An 11,770-nucleotide genomic window follows, 5' to 3' on the forward strand; every position below is an offset into this window, starting at 1 on the left:
ACCTCCCAGCTGGGAACCTATGCTTATTGCTGCATATCAGCCTGGCTTCAAGGACCTTGGTTCTTGCCTCCCAGCTCATCCCGGGCAGCTATGATCAGCTTGAGCGGACAGTGCCCAGCGGGCCTTGTCCAGGAGGCACAGCCCACAATCTGGATCATCAGCCCCGCCCCCTTCTGACTCAACACAAGTCAGTGACCTTCAGGGAAAGTAGAAAAGCCCTGTGTGTCCTGCCAGGCTCTCCCTGGAGGAGCAAGGAGGGAGTCAGACACAAAGCCTGCTCTCAGATGCACTCAATAGCCTGCTGGCACTGGAGTTACCCCTGCTTTAAACCAGTGTAAACTCTTGCGTGCTAAGATTGAGAAGTTTCTTTAAGGCATCCAAATCCCAAGACCTCAAGGCTCGGGCCTGCACGTAGGTTGCCTGCCAATGGATTTGGGAGTATCTGAAGTCCCAGGGTGAGAGCCAGGGACAGAGGATGCTTGCCAAGAGCAGCACCATACGGCTGTGTTTAGAACAATCAAGCCCTGCTTGCTCAATCAATATAGTTTTGGGGACGATTGAATCCTACTCAATTGATGTGATTTGGAAGTGATTTGTCTGATTTGACCTGGAACATGAAATATATTATTAAAAAAAAAACCCGAAACCTGAGAGCAACACTGGATGGTCTGCAGAGAGGACACGGTTAGGCCGGCAGCAGAGAAGCTCAGATGTCTCCAAGGGCCTCCAGGCATGAGCTTGAACCACCCAGCAATCTCCTGCCAGAGGCTGCCCGCAGCCAGCCCAGCTGTGGGTAAATGCCCAGTCCCTTTGCTGTGGATCAGACGCATGATACCGGTCACGTGAAAAGTGGGGCACCTTCCCCATGGGCCATCTTCATGGGCAGCTTGTTGACTGCATGAGGAAACCTGCACCATCTGCTCTCTGCCCAGCCCCTCGCGTAATTAAAAGCCCCTTAAAAAGGGCAACACCAGAGCAGCTTGAGGGTAAGGGAACCTCCCAGGACCCTTCTTTGTAAAGGGGGCTTTGGAAAGTCTGGGGGAACAGTGCAAAGCATGTAGCTGTCTGCCTGCTGAGGCACAAGTGGGCGACTTCTCAGCTGCTATAAATCAGCCCCGCAACATTGAACCGAGCCCAGCTACGCATGTGTTTTACCAGGGAAACAGTTTTGAAAAGGATGAGCCAAGTGCTGTAACCGTGGAGCTGTGGGAGATGGCTGGGGGTTTAGAAGAAGCTACTCCCCATTTACGCACGGAGAGGTGAAATCAGCCCTGGGCCCACGCACCTGTTTCTAATCTGACAAAAGCCTGAGCGCTGGAGACAATAGGGATCCCTGTTCGAATGCCGCTCCTGACGGGCCTCGAGGCCACCGGCAAGACCAAAATGGAACAAAGGAAGTTGTGGCAGAGCTCACTACACGTCTTTTGCCAGAGATGAGGGGATGTGTGCTAAACTCACACCCCACGATTTCGAGCAGATCAGACCCGGCTGATTGCTCCTATCCGTGGGTGCCCCCGGCACTTCAAGAGGTGAGGCTCTGTTGTTGGAGGGAGAGGACAGACACCAAAGCAAGCGATGCCAAGAGAAAGCAGCATCTTCAATACGTTGCTTTTTGCCAGCAGCTTTCACACACTCCGGTTTTGCTGAGCAGTGGCTGGAAGAGCAGAGCAGAGCCTCTCGTTTCAGAGGAGCTGGTCTCAAAAAACACCTTCACCGTTACACGTGAAAATGAATGTGATGGTAACAACTGAGTCTGACAGGGGCTGGGGGTTTTTTTTCCCCTGGGCCTGGCCAGTTGCCATTCATTGCTGGGATATACTCCCTCCTGCGGAGGTGTTAAATTAAAACTCAACAACACTCGGTTTTTCCATTTTCACTTAACACCTGCCGACATGAAGTTGCACCTGAGGCTGTTTCCTAGCAAGCAGCAGCCACTGGCACCAGCCAGGGGAAGTTTTGTTTTTAATAGGTCTTAGGCATGATGTTCAAAGCAGTCTCTGATTTGGTTTTTTTTCCAGCAAGCAATGGCAGGCCCGGTTTTATGAGGTAAGTAGTTGAAGATGGCACACTTTGACATCTCGCTGTGGCTGCACCAGGGTATCGGGTAATTGGGCATCTAAGCGCTATATATTGAGTGCCTGTGCAAAATTGGAGCCACAGCAAGATGCACGTGCAGAATTGCAGCTGGACGTTTCGCCAACCCCAAGCGCTCACATGTCACGAGCTGCCTCCCGAGCAATTGAGTTTGGCCTCCACGGCATGAGATGGATGAAAAACAAGGGATTTTTTATCTTTCCTTCCCTCCCCAACTTCTTGTCTTCTGGTTTCTCAGCTTTTCATGTGCTCTCAAGGGAATGAGGAACATACTTTTTCTTTTTCTTTTAAATGACGGCTGAGAGTCTCCTGAAATTAGCCTCCACCAGCAGCAGGAAGGAGCAGGGGGATGTGAAAGTATCACAAGCTGATGCAATATTTATGTGTGACACGGCTTGCGATAAGAAAACAGGATCATCTCCTATGCAGGAGAGCAACGAGGGGACGGGAGCACAACTAGACCCCCCGGATAAGAGGGACAGCCCTGAGCTGGGTGTGAGGTCCTGAAGGCAGGCAGGGGGTCAGGGGCCTGCAGGGCAAAGGAGGATGGGTGCAGTTGAAGGCTTTGCAAGCCAGCCCCTGGCTAATGGTGAACCCAGGAGGGGCAGGCCCCCTGGGTCCTTGGTCCCCTCAGCAAGCCCCTGCTGCTCTGCCAGCTCCCTGGCCCTACAGCAGCCTGTGCCCTTCACAAAGATGGCGGCCCCCGTCGCCGCCACTGGCCCTGATAAACATGGCGGCGCCCTTGCCCGAGAACGCCCTTCCCAAACATGGCGGGGCGGGCGTCCTTCCGGGTTTTGCCCTTCGCTAGGATGGCGTTTGCGCTTCTACGCATGCGCGCTGGAGTTCAAAGGGGAATCCCGGGCCACGGGCTTCCTTTTGCTTCTGCCGGGCGAGGTAATGGGGGGAGGGGGCAGCGAGCGCCATGCGTGGGGGCACCCCCATTGCCTGGCCTGCTTGTATCCACGACCCCTATCGTGGGGCCCCTATAGCCTGGGCTCCTATATCCAGGGGCCCCTATAGCCTGGGCTCTTAAATCCAGGAGCCCCATTATAGCCTGGGGGCCCTATAACCTGGGCCCCTATATCCAGGGCCCCCTATAGCCTAGGTTGCTGTATCCAGGAGCCCCACTATAGCCCCGGGTCCCCTACAACCTGGGCTCCTATATCCAGGTGGGCCCTCTAGCCTGGCCCTGCCTAGCCTGGGATCCTATATCCAGGGCCCCCTATAGCCTGGGGCTGTGCAGGGGATGGTCGCCTCCAGGGCAGAGATCTGGGCCGCCTACGGCAGCCCTGGGACAGGGCTCCTAGCCCGAGTCCTGTCCTGCCTCATTAGGGCTCCAATGCAGCCCTCGCTCGTGTCTGGTTCTCCGGGTCCTGCTTGCCCCTGGTGGTCAGCATCTTTCTGGCTGTCCTCCTAGCAGTTGCCCTCATCCTGCCATCTGTGGGGTGCAGAGAGCTCCCACTGAGCCGCCATCTGCAGCTGCCCCCCGTGCTCACGCCATGGGCCGCAGGGCGGGTCTCTGGGCTGCTGGGGCTCCAGGTACGTGGCTCCCTCTGATGCATCTCTTCCCAGGTCCTGTGGAAGGATGTCGGAAGCAGGGTCAGGCAACGATGCTGGAAACGCAAGCAATCTCCGCCCGGGCGTCTCTGGACCCCGCGGGCTGATCGGGAGGAGACCTGCCACCCCTATTACTCCTGGGAGACTCCCCTCCATCCGCTCCCGAGACCTCACCCTTGGAGGAGTGAAGAAGGCAAGTGTCCCTCATTCTGGGCAGAAAACTGTCCTCCTGCCTTTCCTTAACCAAGTAAATGGCACAGGGGAGAGCATGGATCTGACTGCCACTGGGCCTGATTTTGTGCCTGCAGCGCTGGCCCATGGGCTTCCAATGAGCAGGCTGTGGTGCATCATGCAGGTGGCTTGCTCAGTACCATCTGGCCAGTAAAGAAGACATGAACCCTGCACCAGAGGGTTTGCAGTCGAAGCAGATGTGCATAGTGCTGTCCCAGTGCCAGGGACACTTGTTAAATAGGGGATGCCAGTTGCTCTTGGCTCATTTCAGCATAAGGGTTTGGACACGTTACATGCTTGCCTCGGGTGGTAGCTGTAAATGTGTAGCAGAGGAGCTACTGCTTGGAAAGGTGGGAATAACTATACAGCAAAGGATGGATCGTGCATCCACAGCTTTTATCGGGGTCACCTTGGGGGTCCCCCTGTGTGCTTTCTGCTGTGGACACCAATGTAACTTCCTTGGGTGCACAGACCAATGGAAGTTACACCACTCGAAGTACATGGTGGGCAGGCAGTCAGACTGCCCGTTTCTGAAATTAAAAGCACTACAGATGTGGCAGGGATCTGTCTGCCTGTCTCTCATAGTGATGTAAATAAAAGGTTAACTCTTGGGGATACCAAGGAACCTCGCTCACAGGTCTGCTGTTGGATACTCATCCATCTAGGTTGCCTTAGATCTTTCTCCAGTGCACTTGAGAAAGCCAAGAAAGTGTCCCATACTAGACAGGACAGGGTTGCAACGGGTGTGGCTGTGCCTAGGCTGCATAGTGTTCAGTTGGGGGGCTCTGCAGACCAGCGCTCTTTGGTTCTTTTCTTGACCCTGACATTGTTTCCTTTTGCAGTTATGGGCAAATCCCCTTTGGTTTCAGTTTCATTTCTGCCTCTGAAAGGTGAGGCAAACACCTTTGTCACTGTCTTTTGCAGAAGGTTTAACTAGTTTGTGTTGGAAAAGCAATTTGAAAATAGGACCTACATAAAGAGAATTGTCCTGGAGGAAGGGGCATCCTGGAATTCCCTGCAGTGTTCTCTGTGGTCTCTTTTTCAAAGGACTGATGCCTGTGGAAGCGAGTCGTGTAACTGGGGCCTGTATCTTCCCTAGAGACTTTTAGGCTGGGGCCTGTACACGAGTCTGGGTCTGTAATGTAGCCAGGCTGGTTGCACATGACATTTCCTCCTCCTGAGCCACGCCTGCCCGTAGAGCCAGTTTTTCCCCAGGAAAGTCTGATCCTGATAAGACATTTGGAGACCTGCAATGCAACACTATTGTGTACGTGGTAAACTGCATGGCCAGTGTGAGGAAGAAACATGCTGGGCCAGGATAAAACAAGGGGCTAATGTAGACTGCCTTCACAGGGCAAAATTTCCATCAGGAGCCCAGAGCCAAAATGCTTGCAGCTTCTGTGGGCACTGGACACCTTGCAGAGTCTGACATTGTTCCAGAGTTCAACTGCAGTGTGTGTGGTCTGTTGGCTCAGGCCAGCCCACAGCTGCGTATTTGGTGTCTTTGACTTGGACCTGGCACTTTCTTAATTGATGACTTGCTCTGTTGTTTTTGCTTACAGAAAACTTTCACCCCCAACATAATTAGCAGGAAGATCAAAGAAGAGTAAGTGGCCATCTTATGCTTTCTCTGTGGGGTGGAACGTCTTAGTCTTAAGAACTGAACATGGACTGGCTGCTGTCCGCTGTTCATCAGATACCATGTTCCACCCCAGGGGTGGCTGCATCTTAGCAACACAGATAACTTGCAAAGTACTTTGGAATTCATGTAATGTAAATTGGGAGGCTGGCTAATTACAAACGTATTAGGATTAGGTGTGGGTTCTGTCACATGACCCATAAACTCTTTGTTCAGGCCAAAAGAGGATGTCTCCATCAAAAAAGAGAAGAAAGAGAGAGACCGGGATCGGCAGCGTGATGGCCATGGGCGGGGCAGAGGCAGAGGCAGGCCGGAGGTCATCCAGTCCCACTCCATCTTTGAGCAAGGCCCAGCGGAAATGATGAAGAAGAAAGGTATGAGGAGAAGGAGAAGCATAGGCTGCTGTAGTTGCAGGGATGATCACGGATGCTGCTCTCATGCTCTCCTCCCCTCTGCTCTGTTTGTCCTCCTTGGAGATGACTTACACAAAGTAGAGTGGTAAGAAGGGGTCTGTAGTAATGGGGGTTTGTCTGACTCGTGTTTCTTGGAGCCAATTCCAGCAGGAATTGAACAAGGGGCTTCAGGCTTCCAGGGTTCTGAATCCAGACCCAGGAACCTTGCCCCAAACCCAGAGGAGAAGCAACTGTGTTCAGTAAAGAGGTGGCAAGCATTGGCAATGTGTAGGGGGTGCATACAGGTGCACATGCACCCCCTGAGATTGGCCGCTGCCAGTGGCATCTGCGGGCAGTAGCAGCTTGCCCCCTGGTGCCGGTGGCGTCTGCGGGCGGTCACCAATCATGACTCAGCGCCCCCCCAACACCGCCGCAGCCACCTGCGGGAAGTTCCCGCTCAGCCCGTCTTTGCCGCCAACATCACCATGGCTGCCTGCAGGCGGTGCCTGCTCACCACCACCTCCTGCAGACGGTTGCCGTGCCCCCCCAGCCTCAGGAGACACGAGGCGTTCGTGCTAGCACGTGTTAATGGAGGACCCTACTTGCTGTCCAGACCCTCACTGTGCCTCTCTCCTTTTCCAAGCCGGCACCTGGGATAAGACGGTGGACTTGTCGGACTTTGGTCCCTCCCACATCATCAACATAAAGAAGGAGAAGAGGGAGACGGATGAGGAGACCAAGCAGATCCTGCGTATGCTGGAGAAGGATGATGTGAGCGGGGCTGGAGGAGGAAGAGGCATCGCCTGGGGTGCAGGGCTGGAGTTCTTCAGCCTGCAGGGGCAGAAAAGCCTGCTCTGAAACAGTTTGGGCAAGGTGGGGTGGACCTGGTGGGAAGTACAGGTCCCCTAGGTCCTGGGGGAGCCTGACTTGAAGCCCAGGTGACCAGCTCTTCTAGCAAGAGGTTGAGGGCTTGGCAGCTGTTTCCCAGAGAAGCAAAAGCTGCTGCTTCCCAGGAGTCGCCCGTTCCTTGTCAAGGGCAGATGTCTAACTACTGCCTGGTGGGGAAGAAGGGAGGCTTGGTGTCCGTGTCTGCAGTAGCCCCACTGGCCCCAGGGGTCTTGTTACTCATAACACTGGCAGGAGCAGACTGGGCATGGCAGTGACATGACTGCAGCCTCATTATCTGGGGGCAGCTAGTGCACAGCAGTGGGTGCTGGGGATGACAACTCCCAGCCTCTGTCCCCCTCTGTAAGAGCTGTGGCAGAGCCTACCTGCATAGTCCTGCTCTGTTCTCCTGGAAGCGTGTCCTCTGTTGGCGCCTCCTGGTGAGCCCCATGGGACTAGCTGAGGTTTCCCCCTTCTCACCCCTTTTCTGATCAGTTCCTTGATGACCCTGGCTTGAAAAACGACATCCGGAACAAACCCGTCCAGCTGCCCCTGGCCAACTCAGGCTGGCTGTTCAAGGAGGACAATGACGAGCAGGAGGACACCAAACCTTGGGGTGCCAGCACCAAGGAGGAGAAGATGGAAGTGGATGTGCCTGCTGTGAAAGGTACCGGGTCTGCATCCATCATGGTCAGCCTCTGAACTGGGGCCCTTGCTGAGGGAACCCCTGGGCCCAGCTTCAGCTACCCTGACTCCACCCTCAGAGCCAGACTCATTGAGTCTCAGGGCCAGGAGTTGCAGGGCTGGGGTAGTGCTAAGTACCAAGCAAAGCTCACTAGCTATGGGTTGGGTGGTGTTCTCCCTTGCAGCACTTATGCATGAGGTCTGACCTGTGCCCCTTAAGCCCTGCTGGGCTTGGGAGTAGAAGCATTCCCAGATGCAGAGGAGAAAGGTGGGTGCATGAAGCAAAGTTGAATGGGCATGGGATGGGTTAGCTTCCCAGCAGCACAGGAAGTACTCCTGTGCCTGTGCCTGCCCAGTAACCATCACAGCTCCAGTCTCCAGCTCATAAGGGGATGAGAAATGACTGTAACTGAGGAGCCTTGTGGCTTAACCCCAGTGAACAAACTGGGAGCAAGTCATCCCTGTGATCGGGGCAGGGTCTGCAATGTGCTAGACACCACTGACTCCCTGGGGAGCCAGATGCCTCACAGGACAGAGCCCCAGAGGCATGGTGAATGTGTTAGCGCCCCTTATGCCTTGCCACTCAACTGCAGGGGAACATATAGCACTTGCATGTGAGGCTAAGACTCCCTACCTCAGAGGGTGAGCCTATCCCATGTAGCACTGTCCCCTGAGCTCTGCATCACCTTCTCTGGCTCTAGTAAAAGAAGAGCCTCAGGATGAGGAGGACTCCAAGGGGGCCCTACCCCCAGCCCTGCCGGCACACGCCAAGGCACCCCCTGGCTACCCCCAGGACATATCATTGGCTGAGCTGCTGCAGAGCCTCAGCCTGTCCAAGGAGGATGAGCTGCTCTTCCTGCAGCTGCCAGACACGCTGCCTGGGCAGCCACCCTCACAGGACACCAAGCCCATCAAAACAGAGGTACAGACTGAGGACGGGCAGGTGATGGTGGTGAAACAAGAGAAGAGCCAGGTATGAGCCCAGTGGGGCACTGCTTGCCCCCAACTTGTGTGGGAGGGGGGCTCCTCTCCCCCACTGCTTTTGAGGAAGCACCATGGTAACCTGGGCTCTGTCTCCACAGGAGGCCAAACAGGCTGAGAACATCTGCACCCTGGCAGACCTGCCTGAGGGACAGGTGGGGAAGCTGCTGATCCGCAAGTCAGGAAAGGTGCAGCTGGTCCTAGGCCAAGTGACACTGGATGTGACCATGGGGACACCCTGCTCCTTCCTGCAGGTAGAGCTCGCAGCAGGCTGGGGTGGGACAGGGAAAACTTCATGCTAGAGAGGGGTTGCAGTGGGAGCCCTGGGAAAGCCTCTTCCATTCCCTGCCCCCCACCACCATGTGTCCTGCCCAGCCTGGCAGGGACCCTAGAGAAGTGAGAATTTCCTGAGCCTGTAATATGTCTGTTGGGAGCCAGCCATGGTGGGTCTATAACCCACATGTCTGCCTCCATGGACCCAAGTCCTCCTCATGGAGGCCAGTGCATGAAGAAATGGACTGAGACCTCCCATCCTGTTTCATGTAGTGGCCACTGCAAGGATCTAGCAGTCAGCCCCTTCTCCCGGCTTGACCTAATCCAGCCCCCTGGTGGTGTAGGGCCCTGTGTCTGAAACGCTCCTCCTGCATGCCAAGAGGACAGGCCACTGCTGGCTCGCTCAGAGCTGTCCCAGGGGCTCGTGCATTGGGGCAGACAAGAAGAGATCCACTGCAATAACCCATTTTTCTCCCCTCTACCAAGGAGCTGGTGTCTGTGGGCATTGGAGATGGCAGGACCGGGGAGATGATTGTCCTAGGGCATGTGAAGCACAAGCTGGTGTGCTCCCCGGACTTTGAGGCCCTGCTGGAGCACAAGCATCGATAGGAAGGGAGAAGGCAGCGTGGGAGGGGAGCTTTCCAAGGCATGCTCCCTTCTCCACTCTAGGGGCTGTAATTTGCTACAGATGCATCACTCTGGGCAGCAGTCATCTCCTTGGGTCATAGGAAGACAGGTGTGTGCCATATGGGGCTGCCCTGCCACAGCCATCAGGAACTGACAAGCCTTCAGCTACATTCTCTGGCTGTGCTCACAGGGCTGGGGGAGACGGGCTTCTCCCTTCTAGCAGTAGCTACCCATTCATGTTAGACTGGGTAGAAGCGGTCCTGTCCCTGCTGGCATGTGTGTCCTTATGCTGTATGGAGAGGAACTGTTACCACCTTGTGTTGGACAAGCTGCAGATGTACCAGCCTCTGTGTCCATGACCCCAGCTTTAGATTGCAACCCTAAAACCCAGTCATCTTTGGGTGTGGTGGGTTCTCACACAGTCTTGTGGTACCAGTGACTCCCTTCCCTGCCCTGCACTGAAGATGAGCTGGTAGGATTCCATTCTTCCTGTCCCCTGCCTGCAGCCACTGTCATGGAGCTAAGGGCCAGGGGTTCAAAGTGGCGCAAGCTGCTTCCTTCGAGCTTCTGTGTCATGCTCCCAAGACCTGGTGCTGAGAGACCTCAAACCAGACACTGGACTCTGTTGACAGCATGGTTCACGGTCTTTCCCTGCAGCTTTCTTGAGTGCAAAGGGCTGTGCTGTCACCCTGAAACTGCCCCCTTGAATGAGGATTGAAATAGGCTGGGTCTCGCCTAAATCCTGCAAGCAGGCTCTGTAGAAGAACTGCCAACCCCCCCGCAAAATCTGAAGACCTTGGTGCAGTGCCTGGAGCTGCCTGGGTGCAGCATTCCCAGGAGCACCCCATGAAAGGACTTGCCAGTAACGTCACCAACTGCTGACCTCAGTGTTAGGAGGAGCTGAATATTGGGTGCGGCCTTGGTTCCACCTGGCCTCTGCCCCTTCCCCCTGCTGCATGTGGCTCCTCAGGGCTGTGAAGGAGCTGGATGATGCCTGCCACATTGGGGGTGAAAGCTCTGGTCCTGCTGTGCTCAGAGAAACCACCCCTGCAGACTGCACCAGTCCCTGGCCTTGCCCTCGTGCCCATGTGATCAGATGGAACCAGGCTCCTTGTGCCATTGAAATGACTTCCTCCCACAGGCACTGCTCTTGGGAAGACCGGGACAAATGCGCCCAGGCCCTGGCTTGGTCATGCCCAAGGGAAGGCTGCAGTGCTGGCAGGCAGTGGCCAGGCGACTGGGTTCCCCCAGGAAACAGTGTCAGTTGTGTTAGGAAACAGAAGTGGAATAAATGTTCCTCCTCCTCTGTGCATGGTGCAGGACTCCAGTATTTTCCTTGCAATTACAGCGCTTCCCATCTGCACGCTCTGCCCTCTGCTCCTGCTGGTATTGATGTGCCCACTTTTTGGGAGCAGGTTTGTCACTACTACCTGTGGCGTCTTGCAGACCTGTCTCCCAAGCCCTGCCAATGAGACTCCCTTTCCCATTCCTCTATCCTTATGGTCCCTGCAGCGCCCCGTGTGAGAAGCCTTTTACCTGGATCCTTCCTTCCCAGCCCTCTACCCTGATGGGATGCTACTGTCACAAGTCAGGATGACTGAGCAGCTTGGCATTCACTATAGTAGCAGTCCCCAGCCCATGGTTTGTGGGCACCGTGTTGCCTGCAAGACTCCTGCCCCTATTCCCCCCTGGCCATGGGGAATGTTGCTTTCCACAGGTAAGCTTCTTGAAGCTGACGGAGAAAGCAAAGCAAAAATGTGACATAACTCAGTTCATGAGCCAACAAACAGGAACTCAGGAGCACTGTTCTTTATGTGCCACTTCCCTCTGTTAATGTACCTGTGCATGTCTAGGAAGCAAGGGAGTCATTCAGTTATCATTTCATTACCTGGGTGAATGGGGCACCCATCTGACAAACACCCTGCAAAGTCTCCAAGATTTAGCTGATGAAAGCATCCATGTCAGGTCGCCACGGCGACAGTCTTGCATGTCCAGATAATCTGCGTTTTCTGTGCCAAGAACCAGATCTCCCTCCTCATAGCTACAGAAGCGTTATAGGTACAGCTGCAATTGATAACACTTGGACATACTGCTTACAGGGGCAGCAGTATGAGGGTTAATTCTTGGATTGGGCTTTGTGGTTGAATGCTCCAAGAGTTGGAATAAGGTGCGTGGCTTTCGAAGCCCAGCTTGTGTCCAAAAATCTGTGAAGTCTACACAAGAGATTCAGCAAGTTCCCAGTTTGTGCAAGGTACTGACGCAGCCAAGCAAGGCCTGTCTGTCGGGCAGGAGAAAGAAATCTATCCCTCGGGGAGATGATGTCTGTGGGCTCTGGACATGGCTCGAGCTCAAGTTCAACTGTTCAGACTCCTCTTTTTCATGGAAAGAAACAAGAATTGCAAGGCTC

The 11,770-nt window shown here is 54.8% G+C and overlaps 1 protein-coding gene across 2 annotated transcripts; it reads left to right on the forward strand.

The window, feature by feature from the left end:
* The first annotated feature begins 2,942 nt into the window (after positions 1–2,942).
* On the forward strand, positions 2,943–10,673 carry POLR3D (RNA polymerase III subunit D). 2 transcript variants are annotated; one of them, XM_090055806.1, is made up of 9 exons: positions 2,943–2,988; positions 3,667–3,844; positions 5,445–5,488; positions 5,738–5,895; positions 6,557–6,684; positions 7,294–7,465; positions 8,184–8,455; positions 8,565–8,717; positions 9,223–10,673. In XM_090055806.1, exons 2-9 carry the CDS (start codon positions 3,680–3,682, stop codon positions 9,343–9,345), a joined length of 1,215 nt encoding a protein of 404 aa, XP_089911932.1. In that variant the 5' UTR covers positions 2,943–2,988; positions 3,667–3,679; the 3' UTR covers positions 9,346–10,673. The 2 variants fall into 2 exon arrangements, with proteins under 2 accessions (XP_089911932.1, XP_089911933.1); XM_090055807.1 differs by lacking the exon at positions 2,943–2,988 and adding an exon at positions 3,016–3,263.
* The last annotated feature ends 1,097 nt before the right edge of the window (positions 10,674–11,770 follow it).

Source organism: Crocodylus siamensis, chromosome 6 (assembly GCF_052110815.1).
Source record: "Crocodylus siamensis isolate JL-2025a chromosome 6, ASM5211081v1, whole genome shotgun sequence".
Taxonomy (NCBI): Eukaryota; Metazoa; Chordata; order Crocodylia; family Crocodylidae; genus Crocodylus; species Crocodylus siamensis.